General features: G+C 46.0%; 2 protein-coding genes across 10 annotated transcripts; both read right to left on the reverse strand.

The window, feature by feature from the left end:
* Positions 1–23: 23 nt before the first annotated feature.
* map7d2a (MAP7 domain containing 2a) lies at positions 24–18,012 on the reverse strand. Of its 9 annotated transcripts, none has more exons than XM_023837932.2 (19): positions 17,384–18,012; positions 14,466–14,567; positions 13,895–13,978; positions 13,709–13,786; positions 10,522–10,685; positions 10,328–10,415; positions 9,359–9,454; positions 7,803–7,913; positions 6,490–6,614; positions 5,948–6,057; positions 5,149–5,696; positions 4,941–5,061; positions 4,109–4,265; positions 3,934–4,026; positions 3,293–3,343; positions 3,147–3,195; positions 1,718–2,783; positions 1,363–1,622; positions 24–1,279 (listed from the first exon to the last, which is right to left on the reverse strand). In XM_023837932.2, the coding sequence occupies exons 1-18, from the start codon at positions 17,424–17,426 to the stop codon at positions 1,367–1,369; spliced, it is 3,342 nt and encodes a 1,113-aa protein (XP_023693700.1). In that variant the 5' UTR covers positions 17,427–18,012; the 3' UTR covers positions 24–1,279; positions 1,363–1,366. The 9 variants fall into 9 exon arrangements, with proteins under 9 accessions (XP_023693700.1, XP_023693706.1, XP_023693702.1 ...); XM_023837938.2 differs by having other exon boundaries at positions 24–1,622; positions 5,149–5,275; positions 5,570–5,696; positions 17,384–18,011; XM_023837934.2 differs by adding an exon at positions 16,298–16,357 and having other exon boundaries at positions 24–1,622; positions 17,384–18,011.
* Positions 18,013–19,515: 1,503 nt separating this feature from the next.
* LOC111857247 (eukaryotic translation initiation factor 1A, X-chromosomal) lies at positions 19,516–24,497 on the reverse strand. The gene is made up of 7 exons (XM_023837892.2): positions 24,341–24,497; positions 23,685–23,768; positions 23,497–23,600; positions 21,040–21,090; positions 20,766–20,847; positions 20,503–20,594; positions 19,516–20,321 (listed from the first exon to the last, which is right to left on the reverse strand). Exons 1-7 carry the CDS (start codon positions 24,354–24,356, stop codon positions 20,316–20,318), a joined length of 435 nt encoding a protein of 144 aa, XP_023693660.1. The 5' UTR covers positions 24,357–24,497; the 3' UTR covers positions 19,516–20,315.
* Between the last annotated feature and the right edge of the window lie 1,412 nt (positions 24,498–25,909).

Here is a 25,909-nt window from a genome sequence, read left to right on the forward strand (position 1 = left end):
CCCCGCCCCATAGATCAGGCCAGTTTTGGGATTTTAAGCTTTATTGTCATTCTGCACAGCTCATGCTGAGGACCCATTTGAACAGAATCATCAGAGCAGACAATAACTTGCCTTTTTAACAAGTCACTCTTATCCTAGATATCAGGTGCCAGTGGTTACCGGCATCTACCCTAGCAGTGACTGTAAAAGATAACCTGGCCAAACACACCAGCCTTGTGGCTCAAGATACTGGATTTCAGATGAAACTGCCATTGAGAACAAGCCAGAAAAGATCAGCCAGAAAGTGCCATGAAGAGTAAAAGAACAACCTCGGACTCTAGGCTAAATTACTACAAATGAATGGGGAGCCTGACTTTTACATGGGATCCTGATATGTATCTAACTAGAATATAATTCATTCAGTTTCGCAATAGGGCTCTCAGGCCTGTAACTGCTGTCGGACACATCAGGTCAATACCACAGACTTCATACTGCTGATAGGGACGACCTTTCCCGCGTAAGGAACAGGAAGGCATGGGATTGAGTATATACAGTACATGTGGTGTACATGCTGCACCAGAAGGGGGTGCTAGTAATATCAGCTACTGGAAGCACAGTTAGTGTAGCTGACCGTGGTAGTTTTATGAAGTTAATAGACCTGGTGATCAGGTACCTCTTGTATGGCACCCATGACTGGTAGGTTCTGAATGGGTAGAATATTTTTATGGGAAGCCGCAGACCTTACACTACAATACAGTCAATTACAGTCAAGCCAGAAAAAGAGCTTGCATCCCCAAAGGAATTTGGCAGAAGCGAACTTCTGATATGTTCTTCTCAATTCATTTTCTCAAGTCATTTTCTGTTAGGGCATTTTCTTCAGGAAAAATTAGTATTTTCAGCATATTTAAAGTAGCATGTTACTGAATGGCGGAACAGAAGCTAAGTGTACCTGACGGGGGGTGTCAGCGTGCTGCTGTTTGGCTAACACTAAGCAGCATGTGCCCAGGTCTGCGGCGATCGCACCCCCAACAGGCACCACCCACACGGAAAACAGCCGTTCAAACCGGAAAACAACCCTGCAAAAATGGCTGTCGCTCCTGAGTTCTAGTATTTCACAGGAACAAGGGAGAAGGGGCAGGACCCAGGCTTGTATCTGCATGACCACTACATGTACAGCTTGCTGAGGGGGGGACCGGACCGTCATAGGCCAGGGAAGCATCCGTCTGTTTCTCCTTTCCGAGGTTTCACACGCAGCCTGGTGGCAGATCCAGGAACTGCAGCAGCGAGGAAGGCAGGACCACTGCGAACGAAGAGGACAGGTGAGCGCACTGCTGCGCGGGTCTGACGTGCGCTCCGGTCGCATGCGCGTGGGGCTCTCACCACCTGCTTACTGCGCATTCAGCTTATCAGCAGGCGAGCTCAGGCTCTGGATCAGCTGCTTGTCAGAGCAGGGACTGAAGCCTTCGATCAGGTTCTTGTTGCAGTCTCCCAGGCTGGTGCTGGGTGAATGCTTGGGGTAGGCCACCTGTCCTGTCAGGTCCAGCAGGTCCTCCAGGGCTCGGGTGTTGCTTATGCTGCTGTGATGAGCATCACTGACAGGTGAAAATCGTGGGATGGAGATCAGCTCCTCCTTGGAGACTGGGCTGCCAAAGCAAAAGGTTACAGTATAAACAGAATAGAACAGCTTCTGTACAGTCTAATGGTGGTAGGGCTGTCATCACCGGAAGCGGATTCTCACCTGACTTCCATAGGCTGCACCTCATCTACGGATGCTGGAGACCCATCCTTTATCTCCAGTGGATCCAGGTTGATGAGTGGCGTGTTGACGTGAGAGCCATTGGGTTTGATCTCCATACTGACCACTGTTCTGGGCTTCAGTGGGTCTTTTTTAACCTGCTCCTTCACCTCCACCTTCATCCGTCCAGGTTCCTGTTCTTTCAACTTCTCCTTCACCTCCACTTTCATCTGTCCAGGCCCCTGCCCATTCACCTCCACCTTCATCTGTCCAGGTCCCTGCTCCTTCACCGCCACCTTCATCCATCCAGGTTCCTGTTCTTTCAACTTCTCCTTCACCTCCACTTTCATCTGTCCAGGCCCCTGCCCCTTCAGCTGCCCGTTCACCTCCACTTTCATCTGTCCAGGCCCCTGCCCCTTCAGCTGCCCGTTCACCTCCATCTTCATCTGTCCAGGCCCCTGCCCCTTCAACTTCTCCTTCACCTCCACCTTCATCTGTCCAGGCCCTTGCTCCTTCACCTCCACCTTCATCTGTCCAGGCCCCTGCTCCTTCAACTTCTCCTTCACCTCCATCTTCATCTGTCCAGGCCCCTGCCCCTTCAGCTGCCCATTCATCTCCATCTTCATCTGTCCAGGCCCCTGCCCCTTCAGCTGCCCGTTCACCTGCATCTTCATCTGTCCAGGCCCTTGCTCCTTCACCTCCACCTTCATCTGTCCAGGTCCCTGCTCCTTCAACTTCTCCTTTACCTCCACCTTCATCTGTCTAGCCCCCTGCTCCTTCATCTCCACCTTAATCTGCCCAGGCCCCTGCTGCTTCAGCTGCTCCTTCACCTCCACCTTCATCTGTCCAGGTCCTTGCTCCTTCAGTCTCTCCTTCACCTCCATCTTCATCTGTCCAGGCCCCAGCTCCTTCAGCAGTCCATTCACCTCCATCTTCTCCTGCCCAGGCCCCTCCTCCTTCAACTGCTGCCTCATCTCCACCTTCACTTGTCCAGGTGACTGCCCCTTCTTCTGTCCATCCACTTTTTTGTTCACCGGTGATTCCGCCGGCATAGTTGCATGTCGTCTCTCTATAGAGCACAAACAGGTGCAAAAGTCAGAACCATGTTCTGCTGAGAAAGAGGTTCCTTAAAGGGCATGTTATAGGTCCAACATCACAGTAATAACTGAGCTGCTCAGGTCCATCTGTATTGGGTCACAATCACATCTAGGGTTCATTTTGTGGAATGCTTTTAAAAACAAGAAAAGGCGTGACATTTGCGGCATATGAAAGTAACGCCACAGTGAAACAGTGCTGCAGCAGTGTGACACGTGTCAGCTGAGTGTGACATGTGACCCTGCAGAGTGACTGTTGTCATGACGACATCTCGACTGATCTCGCTGCTGTCTTCAGGGTGATGCCAAAGCTCCACAGCTGATCATGGTGCTGGTACCTGCAGGTCCTGGCAGTGCAGCTGAGACAGGCGTTGGTAATTCTTCTTTCTGTTTAATACAAAAGAGCACAAAACCAGGGATCCTCAGTCATCAGCAGCAGGAAGCAGAGGAGCATAATCACCAGCAGCCAAAGTGAATCTGTCACCTTCATCTCAGCGTCGGGCTTCCTGGTCCTCTTCATGATCTCCTCAACCCTCTAGGGAAAGATGGAAAGGTTCTCAGTGTCAAACATCATTTGCATACTTCACCGTACTTGTGTTCTTGTGTACCCGTTTTACGTCATCTTTTATTGCTGAAAACCAGTTCCAATACTAAGAACACAAGTGCAGAGGAATGTAAAAATCTCTGAATGTTGATCTTGCCCCAAATATCAAGGATACGTCGGTTGCATCCTTGCCGAACGAGACCAATCCCATGACTCGTTGCACTCCAAGTTCGTTCTTGGACAGCAAGTTAGCAAGACCGTTCTTACCAAGACCACAAGTACGGTCTTTGTGTTCTTAGTTTTGAGATTCACCCACTAAAATGAGTAACTGTATGGCTACAGTGGGTGTTGAGAATCTGCTCTATGTGGCCTGACGGCACTCAGGGGAAGCAGCAGACACATCCCCCATCGCCTGTCACCGTGGTCTTGCACACCAGTGGCTGTCATCCGCGACACAAACTTCTTTGAAAGCCGCATTTTCACATTGTGCCTTCGACTTGCTACATTAAAGAAGCCGAGTTAGTAAAAGCTGCCCGCAGTGCAGTGCTGATGCTTTCAGGGTGACATGCTCAGTGCAGCACCTTCTTCCTCTGCAATCGCTCCTGCTCCTCCTGCAGTTTCACCGTCTCCCGCTCCTGCCGCTGGTGCTCCGCCTCCTTCTGGGCCTCCTCCCACTGTGAAGGAGCAGGTTACAGCAGCAGTGTGACCTCCCTGCTGCATTCAACAAAACCACCATAATATCACAGGGCCACAGACCTCTCCATGAATGTGAGTGTGTAGTTCCCTGTCCTGGAGCGCCCTCTGCTGTTGCTGTCTGTCCTCCCTGCCTCTACACTCCTGCTCCCTCTTCTGCTTCTCCACCTCCTCTTTCTGTGCCTCCTCCTGTTTCTTCAATGCTTCCTCCATCTTCAACCTGTAAGACAGAAGAGGTGTGTGTTGGTACTAGTTGGTTATACACACGCCATCGCACACACACGACCGGTCACACACACTCACAGCCAGCCATACACACTCACAGCCGGTCACTCACTCTCAACCAGTCACTCACTCACAGCCGGTCACACACACTCACAGCCAGCCATACACACTCACAGCCGGTCACTCACTCTCAACCAGTCACTCACTCACAGCCGGTCACACACACTCACGGCTAGACACACACACTCACAGCCGGTCACACACACATAGCTGGACACACAATCACAGCCAGTCACACACACTCACACACTCACAGCCGGTCACACACACTCACGGCTAGACACACACACTCACAGCCGGTCACACACACTCACGGCTGGACACACAATCACAGCCCATCACACACTCACAGCCAGTCACACACACTCACGGCTGGACACACAATCACAGCCCATCACACACTCACAGCCGGTCACACACACTCACGGCTGGACACACAATCACAGCCCATCACACACTCACAGCCGGTCACACACACTCACGGCTGGACACACAATCACAGCCCATCACACACTCACAGCCAGTCACACACACTCACAGCCGGTCACACACACTCACGGCTGGACACACAATCACAGCCCATCACACACTCACAGCCGGTCACACACACCTCTCCTCCTGTTCCTTCTGCAGACGTGCTTGACGCCTCCGTTCTCCCAGCAATCTGGAGGCTTCTTCGGCATCTGTGTTCCTTGCAGCAGACTTTGCTGTTGGTGAGGTTGGAAGCCGTTCTGATGTCAGAGAGAAACACCACGATGAATTAGCAGACAGCAGCTGAGGTGTAGAGCGAGCGGCCGGAGATGGAGTCAGCCACTCACCAGCTCCCCGCTCCAAGGGCACCTCACAGCCCGGCTTCTTTGCTGGGCTTTCAGGGTTAGATGGCTTCCTCTCTGGAGGCTCCGGCTTAAATGAATTCATTTCTGCTGTGTCACACCATGATGTTCCCTTACGAGGAATGTGAGTCATTAACGGTTTGTTAGTAGGGGACTCAGTATTCACTGGCTTCTTGCTGGGAGAGTCAATGTTTACTGGTTTCATGTTATGTGAGTCAGTATTCATTGGTTTATTATTGGGATACTCAATATTTACTGGTTTCTTGCTGGGAGAGTCAGTGTTTACAAGCTTATGGCTGGGAGAGTCAGTGTGTACTGGTTTCCTGCTGGGAGAATCAGTGTTTATAAGCTTATGGCTGGGAGAGTCAGTGTGTACTGGTTTCCTGGTGGGAGAGTCAGTGTTTACTGGTTTCCTGTTGGGAGATTCAATGTTCTGATTTCTGAAGCCTTCTGCTTGGGGGTCCTGGGTGCGGTCCTGCTCCTTGGGGCTGTTGTGTTTCCGTGGTGACAGGGGGCAGCCCTTTAACAACGACCTGGAGGTACAGAGAACATGACACATGCTGCAAAGGCAGCCTTGCATTCAGAGGCATGTTTACAGTGTAACGGAGCTACTATACACATGGTCGGTGTGAGGAATATCTCAGCTGCATGTTAGAGAGAGGATTCAAGCACACACACACTCACAGACAGGCACAAACTCACAACCAGACACACACGTGCACAGCCACACACAGAGACAATCACAGATACACTCACACACACCTACACAGAGACACACACTCACTTGCTTGCTGCTGGAGAGGCAGGCCGTCTGCTGGGCGTAGCAGGGGATTCGGGTCGCCTCCGGGGGGAGCCAGTGAGTGGGGAGGCCGTTCGCTGTTCTCTGTGCAGCTTCTGACACCAAAGTGGATAGGTGTGTTTAGCAGAGTGTGTGGAGAACACCGTGCTGCAACCCCAGACAGTCACGATGCTTACACAGAGCAGGGCTCTGAGACACGGCCTGAATGGGGCAGCACTCATTATTACATAATGTCATAACCCTGCTGGGTTATGTGATACTGTGGTAACACTCTAAATCTCTTTGTGGTGCTGGTGTAACACTACTTTATTCTAAAAACTGCTGTCACACCACATAGTGCTGTGAAATTGTAGTTTAAGCAGAGGCATGATGTATAACATTGTGAAGAATGGCTTTTTCATACATACTATATAAGAAGAACTGTGTAACGCCTGTAAATACCATGTAAGATCGTATGGAATTATGTAGAGATGTGTGACACCATTCAGGACTGAATAGTAGGCCTTTAATAATAAGCTGATTTGCACCTTGGGGGTGCCAGGCACTGCTGCCACCCCCCCTCCTCCATCTTCCGCAGAAGCCGATGTGGCCTTGCGCCGGTCCGCTCGGCTTGGGGACCCACGGTAGGGGGACCGGTGGGGGCTGGGTGGCACTGCACAAAGACAAGCCCAAACGCAGAATATTTACGAGCGTGTCAAAGGTGAAAGGTCAGAGCCCATAGGAGCAGCAGAGAGAGGCGGGTGAGACTGTGGACTGCTCCCAGCTCATACACAGACATGCACTCCATGGACACATGCCCTAGGTAATGTGTTTCTAGACAGAGGAGCACAGGAGAGCATCATTCATCACTGTCAGTCACTGGACTGCAGTGCTCCTCTGGATAACTCTCAATAGCTAGCTAGAGCTGCCCCACTCAGAATGCGGACCTCTTTACCTGTGCAAGCAGCTGCAGTCCCTGGGTGATACTGTGATTGAGCGGTTTAGGGTGTGATGGGGAGGTATGAACCATGAAGATGGGGATGGGTGATGGGGAGGTACGAACCATGAAGATGGCTATTCACAGTTACGCATGGATACTCTTGACTCTCGTAGTTGCTTATTTGTACTGCTGGTTACTCAAGAGTACTCTTGTTACTCATGGTTACTTATGAGTACTACTGGTTACTCATGGGTACTCTTGTTATTCATGGTTACTTATGAGTATTGCCTGTTATGCATGTGTACTCATCTTATTTATGGCTAATTATGAGTGCTGCTGCTTACTCACAGATACTCATATTATTCATGGTTACTTATGAGTACTACTGGTTACTCATGGGTACTCTTGTTATTCATGGTTACTTATGAGTATTGCCTGTTATGCATGGGTACTCTTCTTATTTATGGTTAATTATGAGTGCTGCTGCTTACTCACAGATACTCATATTATTCATGGTTACTTGTGAGTACTGCTAGTTACTCATGGTTACTCGTGTTTTTCATGATTGCTCATGTGCTCACATGTATTACATAAGTCCATTTATCAGCTTAATAAAGGGGATAATAAAGGACAACAAGCTGAATGTGAGATGAAAAAGAAGATGAGAAGAGAAGTCACAATGTGGTTATTAACTGTGCCCAAAACTGACTGGAATGTTACTGCTGTGGGGGTTCTGTTACCTCTGAGAGATGCTGATACCTCTGAGAGGTTCTGTTACCTCAGTGTTGCTCTGTTACCTCTGAGAGATGCTGATACCTCTGAGAGGTTCTGTTACCTCTGTGATGCTGTTACCTCTGAGACGTTCTGACTCACACACTGATACACACACTCACACATGCAGACACACACAGGCACACTTGCCTCTATTTTCAGTGTGGCTAACAGCCAAAGTAGAGGATGAAAGGCGCTTGCAGATGATTGGGCCCAAGGATGGGGACAGGGTCGTGGTGGATGCTGACACATAGTCAGCTGCTGTAGAGAGATGCATGATGGGAATTTCATACTGGGGAAGCTATGGGGATCAGACAAAATTAAATCCATGCCAGGCACAGGTAAACAAAGTTTAGAGCAGAGAGGCTTCCTATCCTCAAATATAACCTGGAAATATTTTTATGTTTTTTATATGAAGCTGCTGGGTTTTACTTCAGAATTTACAACTGCAGAGTTATCCTGCAATAGGAGGTGTTGCCCTCTTTTGCCATCTTATATATAAAGATTTCTTTATTAACTCTATTATTTTTTATTCATTATAAATTGTTTTAAAGATTATATTATATTAATTATTTCTCAATTTTAAAGAATATATGTTTGCACTGCTGCACTTTAGTTTACTATTCAGCTTGAAACTGTATATTGATATTGTATATTATTGTTGTCGTTCGTTATTGTTTTTATTTGTTTATTTTTGTTTATATATTTTTCTTCAATTTACTTTTATAATGTGTAGCATTGGTGGGAAAGCACACAGGGTATCACTGTGTCACTGTTCCATCACTCCATTTCCCAACAGTGAAAGTGACGTCCTGGCTGCTCTGTCACGGGGGGAAGCCCCATCTGATCTGCTAAAAGCTGTGAACACAGGGCAGCTCATTTTGTCTGATGTGGCACTGGGCACCAAACCCATGTTCCCACCATCCTCAGGGGAAGAGAGAGGAGGAAATGGTCAGAGGAATGAAGAGATGAAAAAGAAAAAGAATGAAATGACCAATGAAATAGCGGACTGGTGAACAGACATGTCACTGAAAACGTGGAGCACATTGTCACTACTTGTCTCACATTGTCACACCATGTCTCATGCTGTTACACAACCTCTCATGCTTTCACAGCCTGTCTCACACCATTATACCCTGTCACATCCTGCCTCAAGCTGACACACCGTGTCACATCCTATAACATGCTGTCACACCTGGTCACACGCTGTCACACCCGGTCACATACTGTCACACCATGTCTCACACTGTCACACCGTCACATGGTGTCACATTCTGTCACACCCTATCTAACCCTGTATCACCCTGTCGCATGCTGCCACACCCTGGCAAGCACTGTCACACTCTGCCTATCTCTGTCTCACATGCTGTCACAATCTGTCACACACTGTCCTCTTGCAAATCTGCAACTTGACCTACAGCCAAGGCACATGCCAGTTGAAAATTTGTGAAATCTGAGGACAATAAAGAAAATGGTTCCCAGCCAGATCAATCCTGCACGTCCTAGAAGAAAGCAGCTTAGGCTGGGAACCCAGACACACTAGCAATGAAACAGGTCCCATTGCATGACAGTGGGCAACACCATTACATGAAGGTGGGCGGAGCCACGACATGAAGGTGGGCGGAGCCACGACATGAAGGTGGGCAGGGCCATGGCATGAGGGTGTGTGGGGCCATGGCACACAGAGAATGGCAGGAGCTCAGTACCGTGGCTGAATTCGCTGACAGCAGGTGAGGGGGCGGCGAGCTCGGAGGGGTGGGCGGAGGCAGCGGAGAGAGGGGGCGGGGAATTCTCACAGTCACCTGGGCAGCAGGCAGGGTCAGAGCAGGGCGGAGCAAAGAGAGGAGAGCATTACAAGCAGGACTGGGCACCTGTGACCAGCCAGCGGGGCAGATGATCGTAAGAGAGGTTGTTACAGCACAGATCCAGGATCAGGCAGAGCAGTGCTTATTGTGCTGACTGGAGCAGACAGATTCAGACAGACCACCAGGTACTGATCTAGGATCAGGCAGAGCAGCACTCACTGTGCTGACCCGAGCAGACAGATTCAGACAGGCCACTGAGCACTGATCCAGGATCAAGGGGAGCAGCACTCACTGTGCTGACCCGAGCAGACAGATTCAGAGAGGCCACCAAGCGCTGATCCAGGATCAGGCAGAGTGGCACTCACTGTACTGACCCAAGCAGACAGATTCAGAGAGGCCACCAAGCGCTGATCCATCATCAGGCAGAGTGGCACTCACTGTACTGACCCAAGCAGACAGATTCAGACATGCCACCGAGCTCTGATCCAGGATCAGGCGGAGCAGCGCTCACTGCGCTGACCGCTCACGCACACGTATAGCATTTATCTATGCTGTCACACAAACATTAACAACCAATAACAGACAGTCACACACAGACCCAGGCCCACAATCTCACTCAAAAAGTCGTTCAGTCACAGAGCGCAAACACACACTTGCTTGTGGGCGCGAAAAATTCAGGAAGACGTGACTAGTTATACAAGACATAAGAGATAATAAAAATACGTGCCCCTACAGAAATGTAAACCACGTAGTCCATCAGTTGAATGTTACCCAGCATGCCCTGGGACAGCAGCCATCGTGATGGACTGTGTTCCCCAATCCAGCGGTGCAGAAGCCCCACCCCCATTCCCATGCGTGACTCTGACTCACCCTCCCTGCCCCAGACCCAGCGCTTGGGCCTCTGCTCCAGCTGCAAACTGCGCTCCAGCGACCTCCTCATCAGAGCCTCCAGCCTCTCCTGTGCACCGCGTCAGGGTCAACAGAGAGACAAGTGTCACCGGGCTGTTGTCTGTGACGCCCCTCGCAGGCCAGGGCAGGAGATGCAGGGCAAAATGACATCTGACCTTTTCTTCCTCCAGCCGCTGCCTCCTCTTCTCTTCGACGGCGGCGCGGCGCAGCTCCTCCTTCTGCCTCTGCTCCTCCAGGCGCCTCCAGCGCTCCTCCACCGTCCGCTCATACTGCAACTGGGCCCTACGCTCCTTCTCGCGGATGGCCTGCTCCCGTGCCGCTACAGCGAGGCACAGGGACCACCGTTACCCTGACCGTTACCCTAAGCCTGACCAGAACAGTGTCAATTTTGACAGCAAATTATTATTTAGTTTAGTCATAGTCTTTTGACTAAAATGATTTAGTTTCAGTCATAATTTAGTCATCTAAATTAGTTTTAGTTGACTAAATATCATAAGATTACAGTCGACTAAAATTAAAAGTGTAAAGTGAAATGTTTATAGTTTCCATTTGATGTCAGAAAGTCATTATGTTCACAAGATGAAATTTAACCAATGTTAAGGGATGGTTTTAAGGTCTGACTGTGCAGTACACAAAGACACACATTTCCCTCTTATTTGAAACACAAACATGTGTTTATTTACCCAGAAACTGAGTACTGTAAAATCAGTAGTGCTATTAGTGGAAAAATAAAATCACTTCAAAGTGAATAGGCTATAATACCACCAGCCAGGCCTGCTCTCTCTGAATATTAAAATAGAAATATTAAAATAAATATTTGTAGACGTAGTTTATTGGTGATTTCATGTTCGTCGAAGTTTCTGCTTTTTAACAACTGTATAAAGTAATGTTATTTGTTATGTAAATCAAAAATGTACTTTTTCAGGGTTGCCAAATATCAAGCATCTGGCATGACACTCACGCTTTCAGACTCACGCTGGAACTCCTACGGTAAATCTATATTATTCCATTATAAAACCTAAAATTAGCTACGTGAAAGGTGTATTTACACGGTTAAATACAAAAGCAGTCTATGTAGAATTGGTAAGAACTGTTACATGTGTGTGCAGATCTCGAACTGAAAATCTCACTCCAGCCAGCTGGCCGAAGTTGGTAACCCCGCGTTTTATTTGAAATAAAAAGTAAAATGTGCTGTTTTCGCCTGAAACGGCTCGTCATTCCGTTTGCGTTGTTACTCCGACAAATATAAAACGAATATGAGAAAAACATGTCACGTTTTATATCTTTTGGAAATAATAAGACCGTGCATATCCTACTCTAACACCGATTAAAGTGATAAGTTCGTTTGTATTTATATTAAAACGAGACTTTAATTTTATTACCGGTGTGGAATTATAGAAAAGCAATACTTAAATCCATGAACACTAAAATATATGACATAGACACGACTGTATTAGGGTTTTCTCTTATTTTGAAATGCAGCCCTACCTTTATTTAGTAGATGCTGATACAACTAATAGGCTACTTAAATATATATCACACTAAATAGACATTGTGATCTCCCGAACCTTTGCTTCAAGAAATTTTCTCTAAGGCCTCGTTCACACGGACTTCTGCACAAAGCATTTTTCTGGCGTTACTGACGCCAGGCGAGCGCCGAATGAACGCCGACCGTTTTTCTGCTCATGGAGCAAATCAAAGCGACCACACTGGCGTTCAGAACCGGCGTTCGGCCGGCTAAGCGTTCAGGTGGCGTCCAATAAACGCTGCATGCAACGTTTTCTTGGCGTCAAAATCCCGACGAACGCGAGGAAAACGACGATATTGCGTTTACATGGCGTTCGGTTGGCGTTCCAGAGGACCGAATATGTCCCACGATTCTGTACGGCAACTTCGAGAAACCACATTTTACGGAAAATGTGATACTCGTAATATCGGTATTGTACCAGCAGTGAGTTAATCAGCTGCTGGTACAATACCGATATTACGAGTAACCCAAACCGACGGATCAACTGGTGCTAATATTTTCGCTTAAAATACCAATTTAAAAAGCTCAGTAGGCAACTGGAAATTTGGACATCTATAAGGAAAAACTCATTTAACTGATGCACCGTATCTGCTTTCTCTTTTCAACTGTCTTTACTCATAGGGTTCAACTGCAGTTAATACGAAATGACAAAAGCTGTAGACATATTTCAGCATAAAATCATGCGATATAAATAATTATAGTGTTACAGCAATTACGGCCGTAATTATCATAAAGCCTTGCAACGCCGATCAGGATAAGCAGTGGGGATCGAGATTGATGGATGTGTGGATGTAAATAAAATTTACATAAATGCATCTTGGACCTCTAGCTTAAAAATATAGTTTACACACTGCAGCTGATCCCCCAAAATTTAAGCAATTAATATATAAACCCCGCTTCTCTCCAATACCTCAACAATTATGGATGGTTTCGAGAGTACATCATATAACTTTGGTTACTTAATTATTACCCGTGCGACATACTCAGAAAACGGCGGCTGAAAGTGAAACACACACATCGAGCCCGAAAAAAATCACAAAAAAACTGAAAATGAAAGACGCAAATTATGCACATTTGAAAGTAATTGTTAAATGTAAAACTAGAACTTTACAATGTGATTTCGTCATCTTGTTTAAATCTCGAAATATACATTAGAAACCTTAAGAGTAATTACTGCCCCCACAGGTAAATACACGAGACTACAGATTGGGCGTATCGAACGCAGCTACAAAACGCAGGAAAAACACGTATGGCATTCATAGGGCGTTCATTTCGAACGTCCGTGTGGATGAGGCCTAACTGATCCCTGCCTTACGAGATCTACATTAGTTCTGACTGGATCTCGTCTATGGCAAACATTTTCGTCTCGTTTTTATTCGTTTAAGAAATTGTCAATACTCTTCGTCATAGTCTTAGGCGTCGCAAAATCATTTTTATTTATTTATCGTCTCGTTTTAGTCTGAAAATAAAGGTCGTTGTCAATAACTATGACGAAAAATTTTCATCAACAAAATTAACACTGGACCACAAGCCTCACCCAGGGTGAGTGACTGGGATGGCTGGGTTGGCGACACAGGCTTCATGAAGCCACAAGGGTAAAGAACATTCGGCTCACTCCTGATTAAATATTTAAAAGCACAGAGAATTGCAACCACAGACAAGCAACACCCTCTGCAGGGGTGCGCAGAGCCCCAGGTCACATAATAAAGCAGCACCGTGTGCAGGGGCGCGCAGAGCCCCAGGTCACATAATAAAGCAGCACCGTGTGCAGGGGCGCGCAGAGCCCCAGGTCACATGATACACATAAGTCTCACCTAGGCTCCGCTCCCTCTCCTCCCGCCGCTCTTTGGCAAGGCGCATCCTGTCATCCGTCCTCAGGTACCCATCTGCGTCTGAGGAAGTGCAAACACACGGCTGTGTCTGCGGAGCAAGCTGGGCTCCCCCAGAGCTGGACGCCGTGCCCTCACACTGTGCGCTCACACTGTGGGAGTGCCACTTACATTGTTTACCTGCCGGGCTGCTGGGATTAGCTGCCAGACGAATAGGGGAGGCATGGCCATTGACCTGAACTCTCCTTTCTTCCCCTGTGAAAGAATTAACATGAGGTGATGGTTTGCTGATCATATACTGAGTGGCAGCACAGCACCCTCTATGGCTGGAATCAGACTACATGCCCCTCTGTGCCCGCTATATCTGGCCAGGGGAGTTATGCACTCATGGGAGTTTTACACAAAAATGTCCTGACGGCAGAAGAAAAAATGATTGGTTCAGAGAGTTGACCAATCAGGTTGTAAAGGAGGTGGCTTCAAGAAACTATAGGAGGCAGGACCAACCAATCAAATGTCTTGCTCTCGCCTCCTCTAGTTGCTTTGACCCACCTCCTCTACAATCTGATAGGTTGTCTCTCTGAACCAATCATTTTTCCTTCTGCCCTCAGAACATTTTTGTGTAAGTAAAACTCCCACATGCGAGTTATGCTGTCACTATGTGTTGTTAAGAGAACGTACTGCATGCTTGGAGAAGTGGAACATTCCCAAAGCCCCTTAAATCTCACCACTGGGGGGTGCTTACATTTCCCTCCAGGACTTCCCGGATTGGCCAGCAGACGGACAGGGGAGGGGTTCCCGTTGGCTGACGGTCTCCTCTCAGAAACAGAAGGCGGGGTCATCACATCTGCCGGCCCAGAGGAATGTGTTTGACAGGGAAACAGACCTGGTTATGCATTCTGCTAATAATAATTACTGATAAAGCACTTTTTAAGAATATATCCCCTTAACAGTTTAGGTGCTCAGTACGTCTCATACCCTTCAGTTTACAGTTCCCATATTTTTTTCCTGTACGTTTTTCACAAGAAGTTCAGGTGCTTCACCCAGTCATACATCACAGCGCACAAGTAGGTAGTTACAAGTCCTGCTTCCTTGAGCATTGCAGCCCTATGGTGTTTCATTATTTTAATCACCATCTTGCATCAATGAGAGGGCGCTGATCCACACAAACAAACAGCACAGAAGGGGGGCAGCTTCAGAAGCAGAGCGGACTGAACACACACCCACTGCGAAAGTCTGCAAAGAGCCACTGGATCCAGTCCAGAGTGACACAGCAGAACAAGAAGAACGGGAACGACAGCAAGATGGGACACCCAGGGGTGCACCTGTCTTACCTTGGGAAAGAGCTAACAGTCTTTAAATCAAGAATAAAGAATCATCTTTCCCAGTTATTTCACTTCTGGTTCCTGTCAACCACATCACACACTCACACAAAGAAGTCTCATGCCCCCCATTTTGCCCACCAGAGAGGGGTGCCCCTCCGTAGATTTTGCCACTTTGGGAACCCCTGAACGAAAGATGCACGATATATCGGTTAACATATAGGTAGCAGCCGATGTTGGTTAAAAATCAAGATGCCGGTATCAGTCCAATCTGTAAATCATGGCTGATATTGGCTGATATATAGACTTCAGTCAATATTTAAAGTTGGCAGCACCGGAGCTAAAGGTGTAACTACTAAAATAATTCAGAGGATTGCATTTGACAATCAGCCATTTTCCGTAGTTTACCACAAGGATTTTGTCGGCTCATTCAGATCAGAACCACGCTATATGGTTTCCCAAGTTGCATTGAATTGATGTCTCACTGCTAGCATATGATGTGGTTGCTATACATATTCACAGGATCATAGTAACGTCATCAAGATCAGTTTCACGACAGATTTGTAGAGCTCAGAGGTTATTGGTATCGGTAATGTTAGACGAATACATTGGTTACTGCTCTCAGACAAAATCACATCAGTGCACCACTAACATAAACACAAACATTCACTCAAACTGGCAGGTATCTACTCGCACTCCCTGCCCTTACGAAAATTAACCATGTTTTTACTATGACTAAATAACCATGGTTTACAATGGTTTGCCGTTTTTCATGGCTTTTCGGGTAACTATGGAAACCATGACTATGGTTTTATCATGGATTCGCTACAGTTAAACCCTAGTATAATCTTGGTCATAAACCATGGTTTTTGTTTTACCATGGTCTTTCCAAACCATGGTAGTACTATGGGTAGTACCAAAGTACCATGAGCTACCATAGTAAAACTATGGTTACTGCATAAAAACCATAGGAAACCATAGCCATAGTGAATTTTCAAAAGGGTGGGTTTCTGCTCCGGGCGTATACTGTACATCACCCTCAAGCACAAGAGACACACACACTTTCAGAAGCAGTCACTGCAGCAGCCTCTACCGGCTGCTGGTGCAGAGTGACTTGATGTGAAGATGGAGGGTGGAGATATTATGGGCTGGTTTATGGGGTGGATCCAGAAAGTGGAGAAGTCCGCCTTCATCAGCAACTGCTTGCCGATCAATACACATTAAGGATATCAAGACGGAAGCTCCTCAGGGCCACCTTGTCTATGGGCTGCTATCCATCACTAACGTGAGCTTCAGATCCCCTGCCCACACAGGCCTGCAAATCATAGAAAGGGTTCAGCGCTAAGAAGACGTATACTAACCTACTGTAGGCCAAGCTATTGTAAGCTATTCTCTAAACTTGCCCTTATTACCGGCTGTATCCTGGTGCCTGTGGTTTTACTGCAGAGCAGAAATATGAGAGCTGCTCACATCAGCGGCATCGCCTCTATAGCAATGAATTGAGCAACACCCAAAAAGGCGCATCACCCTCAGAGACTCTCTGTCCTTCGGCAAAGAGCCGATCGCGTCCCTGCATCAGCACCTCTATGTAACAGCGTAGGGACTCGACCGCATAAAAGTTCGCGGCTATAAAGAACTGCACCCTTGGGGGGAAAAAAACAAAAAAAAATTCCAAGGCTGTCATTAACAATTATTGAATGTAGGCCTACATGGGTAAGCGTTTTATGAATCCGCCCTTTTCATATATGTCATTAGTTTTGCTGGCAGCTTGCGTTATACAAATCAGCATTTGACTTTAGATAATAGACAGATGATGTTTGAGTGCGCAATCATTCTAAAAACATCTAATATGCAAATAAAATGTTTCGGATTACAACCGAAAGCGATTAAATATGAGAGGTATAATTAAGGTGCAAATTTAGCTAACAATCATTTTGCTGCAGGTACCGCAATATTTGCCCAAATAAACACGACTTAGCGACGAGAGACAGCTGAGTCAGGCAGCCAGTCGCCGAGACTGCGGCGTCATTTATTGTTAAAACGTGGCTATAGATGGTCCTTTTTCCGAAACCGTGTGGCTCCCCGTGATGGGACACAATCCCCGAGATGTGTTCTTAAGCACGTTTAATTGTCCTTTTACTAATATGGGACACAATCCCCGATATTTATAAAGGACAGAGTGCAGCGTCCCTGTCTCTCTGTGGTCATCTATGCTCATTTCTTATTGTAAAACCGCAGTATGGAAAAAGGTCACTGCCGTTCTCCATGCTATTACCCTACGGATGATATGCAATCATAAACCACCCCGAGACCAGCACCTTCGAAAGCGTCCGGCACCTACCTCCCCGCGCCTTCCCCGGCAGATCCGCTGTGTTCTCCGCCATGCTCACGGGCTCCAGCAGCTGCCGAGATGCACGGGCGCAATGTCACCTCCAGGCGGGCAGAGCAACTGAAAAGGCCGGCTCAGAGCAGCCGCATCCTGGGCCAGCGGGTGGGGGGCAGGTGTAGCTTTCGTCCGCCTCTACGATCGTAGGACGCGGCTCAAAATGCAAAATCAGAGCAGAGCGGCTGTCGGATGAAATACGAGCTTCCCCGCTTATATTGCGATTTTTATTCGACACACTAATGGGTGGCCCAGATTATCGGCGTGATCCCGTCTGCTCGGATGCGGGGGGTGAAGCTGAGGCGCCGCAGCGCTGCGCGCAGCCGCTTCGCATTACATCACCGACCGAGGGCTGATGATGACCTGGGCTGATGATGACCGGGGGCATGACGGTCCCCAAAGAGCAGCCTCTCCAGCCTCAGCCGTGCTTGTTTTCATTCTAACTAAATCCCACCACATATTCCGCCATATCATTAACAGTTCTTATTATTATAACAGCGGTATTTCTGTGAGGGTATACAAAAAACACCCCTGGACCATATTACAGTTACTACGCTGCAGAGGACTACTGCGGTACCATTCAGCATGAGAGTGTCTCCAGATGGCACGGAGCTATATAGTAAAATTACGGGTCCCCCCCCCCCAAAAAAAAAAAAAAAAAAAAACTGGGTACGGAGGGCTTACAGTATGAATTCCTGGGAAGTGTGACAACCACATACGCACTTACAGGGAGCAAGAGACAAACAGGTGATTTCATGCCAAAAAGGATGCTTCTGAAAACTCGAAGTCAGAGGAAGATTAAGACAATAAGAAGCACTGAACTGGAAAAGTCAAATAAGCAGCGGATAAAACAGGCAAAAATGCATGGTACCTTTGGATGACTTTTGGATACCTACAAGGTGACAATACAGCTTCAAACCATGTCATAAAAAAAGACACACCCATCCATCTTCTGTCACCGCTTGTGCTATTTAGGGGGGTCCGGAGGCAAAAGGCAGGAGTAATTTCCATTAAAAAGCTAAAGAATCAAACATGACAAACAGCGTCAGTTTATAGGCTGAACAAAAAAGGTCCTGTAGTGAGACCAGACCACAAGGCCAGTCTAAATGTAAGCACAACTACAAACTGTAAGGGGCCGTGTGACCCCAGCCAGACAGCCAGAATTCACCAGTCAGCATTCATCAAAGTCGATGTATCAAATTTAAGGGATCAAATTAAACTCAATAGGGTTGTGCTATCAAAGCAAAGCTCTGAATGTGAATTGAAGTTTGTTATCTAAGTCAAGCCACAGCAGTAGACTTCAGGCAGTTTGTTGTATACAGCCTTCTTGAAATTTGTCATTCCCCTGTGCTACAAGTCAAGGGTAGACAGTAAAAAATATAGGTCTTTTAAATATGGACAGCTCTAGAGAGTTGAATGACTTTTCCAGAGAAGAGCATGGCTTAAATGCATCCTTGCTGCAGGAGTAGATCCTTTCTGGGGCACCCAGGCACATCGTGTGCTGACTGTGGAAAACGTCATGAAGGTCTGGGAGCCGCTGGCGTCCCCTGCATGCACTCGGCTGCGGGGGGGGGGTTGGGGTTGGGGAGGCCACTGTCTTAGAGGAAAATACAGAAACTGCCCAGGAATTGACTGAAGAGCAGCAAAAAAAAAAAGCCTGCTGGAAATTTCTTAGGATTTTTATAATCAAGCTGCCATTTTAAAAAAAAGGTCAGTGTACAATCGACCTAAAATAGCAGGATACAGGTCAGCTAAGAGAGACTGCTTTCTGGAACAAGCACGTACAAGGATTTCAGTGTCACCTAAAAGCTTTCTGGGGATTTGAGTGGCCGAGAATCATTGCTTAGGATATTAAACAGATTTGACATTGTCTCCTTTCCCGGATTTTGTCATTTCCATTGAAATTCTCTGAATAAAACAAATTCAATGAAAAGTAAGATTTCAGAAATGTCTAGATGTTCAAACAATGCACAAGCATTTTGTTCTGCAGGGCCTGAAATCAGCACAGAAGAGGCTAACATTTCAGGCGCTCTAATAAACCAACCTTAAACGTAACAGTTCAATTTTTTCATAATTCAAAAACACCAGGAGAATTTTAAGTCACTTTATTTAAAGGTATCCATAAAGAGCTTAGCAGAGATGTGTAGTATGAGAAACACTGAGCAGATATCAAATACACAAACCTACTGAAAACAGCAGATCAGCGCAGTCTGGGTCTGCAAGGGCTGCACACTGGTGTGCATGTAGATTCACCTGGGCTCATACAGGAATACCATTTCCCAGATGTACATAGTTTATATATAGTCTATGGCAGAAGAACTGGTCAAAGAAATATTCACGAGAGTGAAAAATCATGTAATAACTAGATCTAAACTGCAAAAATCCATGTAGGGAAAACACTAAATTAGTTGATCATCCAAATACGAAAAGCCACCCGACTGAGCAGGAAAAAAACAAAGCTGTTGGTTATAGCTCTGATGCAAATTTGCCATTTATTTCTATTTGCATAATCAATCTTTAGTCACATCGCCAAATTAAACAATACTGGATGGAAGGAAAGAAAAAGATCATGAAAGAGTGTGTTCAACACCTTTCATTGGCCTTGATACTTAGCAGGGCAATTTGGTCAGGTGTGCATCAAGGCAGCAAACAAACAAATTAACAAATGTAAAAGAGGCCTAGTTTTTACTGTAAATGTGCTGTATGCCGGGTGAAGTAAAATATAAATATATTAAAATGAAACCATGAAGGAGGCTGCATTTTCAGCAGGAATTACATTCACATCCACTTTCTACAAAGAGATGTGAAACCAGCCCCAAATTCCAGGGGGCATCTTGTCCAGGTCCTCCCGGGAGGGGCGTTCACCTCCCTTTCCTGGACCAGTCCTCGTTTAGATCTGAGGAGAGAGTAGGGAGCGTTAAGCCCAGAGAGCTGGGGCAGTGCCGCCAATACCGCCCCCACACCACGAACTCCATGCCGTTCAGGCCCCAGCAAAAAAAGGAGAGGGGCCACCCCATTCACACACATGGGGCTGTATGCGGAATCCATGGCATCCAGCACTACCTCACTGCACTTACATCATCGATATCCTCATCGTCATCACCAATATCATCAAACTGGATTTCGTCGTCGTCCCCGGGGCCAAAGGTATCAGTCTCATTAATTTTAGCTGCAAAGGAGAAACAGAGTAATGGGTACGAGAGGACAGGTGAGACAGCCTCATCAAACAAACAGCCTTCAACTGCCATCCACTGCATCCAGTTCAGTGGCTGGAGCAGTGAGTCCAGGCCGCCATCTTCTCGGTCTACCTTCTGCGCAGAAAGGCCCCAGGCAGACTCACCATGCTCGGGAAGCTCCCCATAGGCCTTCAGACTACGCGCTTCATCTGCATTGTACTTCAGGATAACATCAGCTTTGTTGTCCTGCAAGTGAGACAAGACTAGTCACACAGCGTCAATTCGAACCCCGCCCCCAAAGGCTACAGGCTATCAACGACAGATAGAGTCATGCGGATATGCAAACGCAGTCCAGCATACATGAAGTCCTAGTAGTTACTAAATTTAGGCTACAGTGGGCTGTACGTGCAGCTGGTCACACTTTCCCCACAGGCCTACCTGGTAATCTCTCAGTCCCACCAGTATGATGTCAGATGTGTTAATCCAAACCTGGAATAGAGAGAACAGACAATATATTAATGAAAAACTGCACGTGGGGGCCAATCCCATTCAGAAGGCTGCTTATGTCAGCAGGGAGGAGCATAACTTCTGGGTATTAGTAGAAATTATCAGCTATGACCGAAAGTCTACAGATGGTCCATAACTGACATCTATGCCCACAGGTCAGAGAATTTTCTCGAAAAACCTGCAAATTGGAAAGAACTACACATAAGGTTTTAAATTGTGAGTCCTAGTCTGCTACCCCCCCCCCCCATACTCATTAAAAAGAACCTTGAACATTCCACTCTTGTTAATTTCCACAGGTCTTGGATTTAGAATGAAATAGTGAGACTTCAGTAATCCCCATGGGGAAATTGTCTTTGCCCCATTTTCCTCTCCATACAGGGGCAAGTTAGTTTGGGAGTAACAGCAAAAGGGCAGCCACTATGGGATGCCCCAGGAGCTGGAAGCAGCGGCCATCTGATCACAGGTAGAGAGGCTTAGCCTGCTAAACCACACACAGCAGACTGACCAATAAGACGGACTACAAACCACCACGTGTTTAGAGTAAGGCTTAGCCTGCTGAACCACACACAGCAGACTGACCAAGACTGACTACAGACCACCACGTGTTTAGAGTAAGGAATCTAGCCCCAAAGGAAACAGTGCTGGGCCCATTAGTGTTTAATTCATACATATCTGTTTATTTAAAATATCATTAGAAATCATGGTGTTAGTTTCCACTGTTATGCTGATGATACATAGTTATATGTATCTGTCAAAACAGATGATGTATCCCCCTTCTCAGGGTTAGAAGACAGGGAGGCATTTGGTGCTGGATGGCTAAAAATTTCCTTATGCTAAACACATAGGGCCGGTTTCCCGAACTAGGATTAAGACTAGTCTTGGACTAAATTGCCATTTCAATGGAGATTCACCATTGTAACTCAAAGCTAGTCTAGGCTTAGGCTTAATCCTTGACTGGGAAACTGGCCAATAGAGGAAAGTGCTGCTAGTAAGCCTGCTCGAACTCAGACTGGCAACCGAAACCTCGGTGGTCTTCCTGTTCAGCTACACAAAGTGCTCGGAGATCTTGGTGTTATTGCAGACTATAAAAAAGCAATGCAACATTATTTCACTAATAAGCTGGCAAGTTGTTTCACTGTCCAGCATTGGAGATAATTAAATAAAACTAAATTGGATATAGATTGAATTTTCTGGGTATGCGGAAGGTTTGGACGTGACTGGCCATCCCACTTTTGCTGACGTTACAGTTCCAAATTCTGAGACCAGCTTTTCTGTGGTGCTGCATTTTCTGGCCTAGGACCAGCTTTTTGCAGTGGAAACACGCCGAATCAGTTCCGGTTTGGGAAAAAGCCTGGCACTGGTTCCGCGTTCGTGGAAACAAGGCATCGGATACATGTTTTGATGCCCACATATGAACTATTACTATAACTGTGTTATACCATTTATGGATCATAGCCAAGATTCAGAAGATTCTCTCCTTCAATGATGCAGAAAAAGTAATACATGCCTTTATAATTTCCAGGCTGGACAATTATAATGCCCTCCTTTCTGATTGCCCATCTAGCTCCATAAATAGGAAATGCGTATTGTGACGCCCAAAAGTTAGTAACCTGTATAAATTCAGCGCATCCTTATATTTATTAAATTCGGTTAGCACAGCCACATGCAACTGTTTTGGTAAATCATGGAAGCGATAAGCACTGAAGTGGCGGTGAAAAAAGGGACAGATCAGCAGCCACAACATCTTTAAAAGAAGAGATATTGTGGATAAACAAGATAAAAAGACTTCAGTGGTGTGGCGGTACTTTAGCAGTTTAAAGTCTGATACGTTTGTTAAACATATGGATATGCCTAATTTATACAGATTACAAAGTTTTAGGTGTCACAATACAAATCTCATTAATATTTTAGGTGAGGTACTAATTTGCTTACCAAATTGTGGGTGTAAGTAAAAGTCTGTATAGTACCAAAAAGCCGGTGTCCAGACAAATGTTTTACCCGTTATCTAAAGCCCTGGTGATTACTGTGCATGTGCCATATAATCACAGTCAGCACAACCCCAACTTATGCTGCCTTAGACAGAGCTTACATACTGCACTCACATAACTGTTTGCACTGCTTCTAGTCTCCTCTACTTTCACGAATGTACTTTTTGAGTCTGGTTCCACCCAAGGTTTCTTCCTTCTAGGGAGATTTTCCTTGCCACTGTCACCCCTGACTTGCTCTCTGGGGGCTTTGGGCAGGGATAATGTAAAGTGCTTTGAGAGAATGTAATGTTGTGAAAATGCACTATACGAATAAAACCAAACACTCCACTGAGAGGAAATGCTTATCCGCTAGTGAGTGCTGGCGGTTTGTTGTCCACAGCAGCTTCAAGTGTCAGATCACCTTCTTCCTGAGCTTCCCCCGGATATGACAGAGCCTCTTCACACCATCAAAGCACATGGCCTCCAGCCGTCCATTACCCAACATCTTGATGACCTGTGCATATTCTAAGGAGGGACAGGACAATCGGGATTACCTCCTGCTCTGTATCACTGTGTAGGCAAATGCACTGAAGGTGTGGCTTTCCTCACCTTGTCCATCCTCCTTGAAGACCAGCTCTCTCTTCTCAGACTCATTTTCGTTTTTACCACGTCTTCGGTTCTTACCTCCCTTACCTGCATGGAGAAGGGAAAAGAGCAATGAGAAAACCTGACAATCCCAATTCAGACTCACCACACGAGTGGAAAACCTTTAATAGTAACAAGACACCTTACGGCCTATGTCACACACAGACAGTAGTAAAGCAGACTAATGCCAGGTTATTTTCCCGAGTTAATCTTTCTGCGCTCACTTATATGACACTCCAGCTGTTCCTGGGTCGGAGCATTATTATCTTGTAGTGACTGTCCTGTCCACACTCCAACGCGGGTTTTCTTAACAAACCACTCTCTAATGAGAAGCATAACAAATGCAGAGCCAGCTCAGAGCGACGGGCGGCACCCGATCCATCGGGCCGTGTATGACAAGGCCTTCTAGGCAACCAGCCGAACCTAAACACACACACTTATCTATCAAGTCACCCGGTGAAAGTTATTTAAAAATGACATTGTCAAATGTACAAACTTGTGTCAGGCTAGCAGGCTAACTGGCTAAGTCCAAATTAAAATCAATCCCCAGGGCACGTTCTTCAACGCAGCTCGATTCCTGCCTTTTGGGATACGATGAAATATTAGCAGTCTTTAATTACCTTTATTCTTCGGCATATTTTAACTAGTATAGTAAACCTAGGTCCGTATTTATGTTAGTGGGATTGTCGTAAAAACAGAAGAGTAACGGCGCGTACGGCTCTCCTCACTCTCAGGAAACGGCGCACTCCGTCTTAGCACTATACGCATGCGCAAAAATGACGCTGCAACAAAACTTTATTTATATCCTCCCTATTGTTTAACGATGTAAACTTTATTTAAAGCTTATGTAGATATTGGCCTTTAAATATAACGTTACTTGTTCAGTTAAAAGATATTTTGAGCTTGTTAGAGCTATTCTTGTTGCTTTTGCAAAGTTCATTAAATGAATTTCACAGTACTCGACTTTTATCCTAAGCACGGGCAATATGTGGGTAGGTGACTATATTTTTTGGGATAAAACAAATGTACTAGGCTGGCCATTTCAAAGGTACTCTCCCCTCCTGCAAATTAAAAATAGTTGTTTCTTGAATGAATTATGTAATGTTATTGACGTTTTTGGATTGCTTTAAATGGCTGGCTGTTCAACGAAATTGATATTCAAAGTTTTGAGTACATTCATATAAATTTGGGTATTTTTATAAGATAATGACATGATGATACCTTTGTAATATTAATCTAATTTTAATTGCCAAGTTTAATATTTATAAATGTAGGCTTCATCCTAAATTTTATAGCTTTTGAAAATGCCTGATTCATTAGAGTATTAGAGAAAATGCATGACAGTAATGTGAGAAATTGTGTTAAATTGTTTTTTCAAAGGGAAAATCGGCCTATCTTTGTATGTTATAGTTGCTGTTTGGTACAATGTGTTCAATGTTAAATAGCCGAGTTTGTTCAATGCGCATCAATAAAAAAGATACTTGTACATTATTGTTTTTAGAAATTAGATTAATAGGTGTTTAAGAAACCTTGAGTCAGCAACGTGTTAAGAGGAAGTACGTTGTCTGATAAATATGGAAAATGTAATGTACGTATTGCAAAGGAAAAATAATTTGATAGATAATATTAAAACGTCATCTACAGAGCTCAAAATGTAAATTAAAATTCAGAATTCTGGACATCAGGTGGAAACCGGAGTACCAGCTAGGGGTTCTCCGTGTGTCGTGTGCGTTTTGATGACAGGCCCTTTTCACAATTACCTCAGGCAACTTTCCTTCTGACTCGAAGATTATCTTTATTTCCGGTCTAATATCTGTTAACAGCAGCCCATCTAGTAAGCATGGCACAGTCATCAAAGAGATGCTGCTGCTGTGTTCCTTGTTGTTCTAACAGCAAACAAATTTCGTATTTGAGTTTCCACGATTTTCCTGTGGCTAAACAAACATCCGTGCTCTTTGGGTGAGGGCGATCAAAAGAATGAGGGGCCAACTTTCAAAATTCTTCCTGGAAGCACCTACGTGTGTTGTCAGCACTTTGCCCTAGAGCAGGGTTATTCAACTCTTGGTCCTCGAGGTCCGAGCCCTGCTGGTTTTCCAGCCTTCCTTTACCTGTGAGCCAGGTGTGAAGCCTCTGACCAATCAGAATCTGTCATTATTAAACTAACTACCTGGGAGAACTGAAAACACGGC

This window comes from Paramormyrops kingsleyae, chromosome 24 (genome assembly GCF_048594095.1).
Source record: "Paramormyrops kingsleyae isolate MSU_618 chromosome 24, PKINGS_0.4, whole genome shotgun sequence".
Classification (NCBI taxonomy): Eukaryota; Metazoa; Chordata; class Actinopteri; order Osteoglossiformes; family Mormyridae; genus Paramormyrops; species Paramormyrops kingsleyae.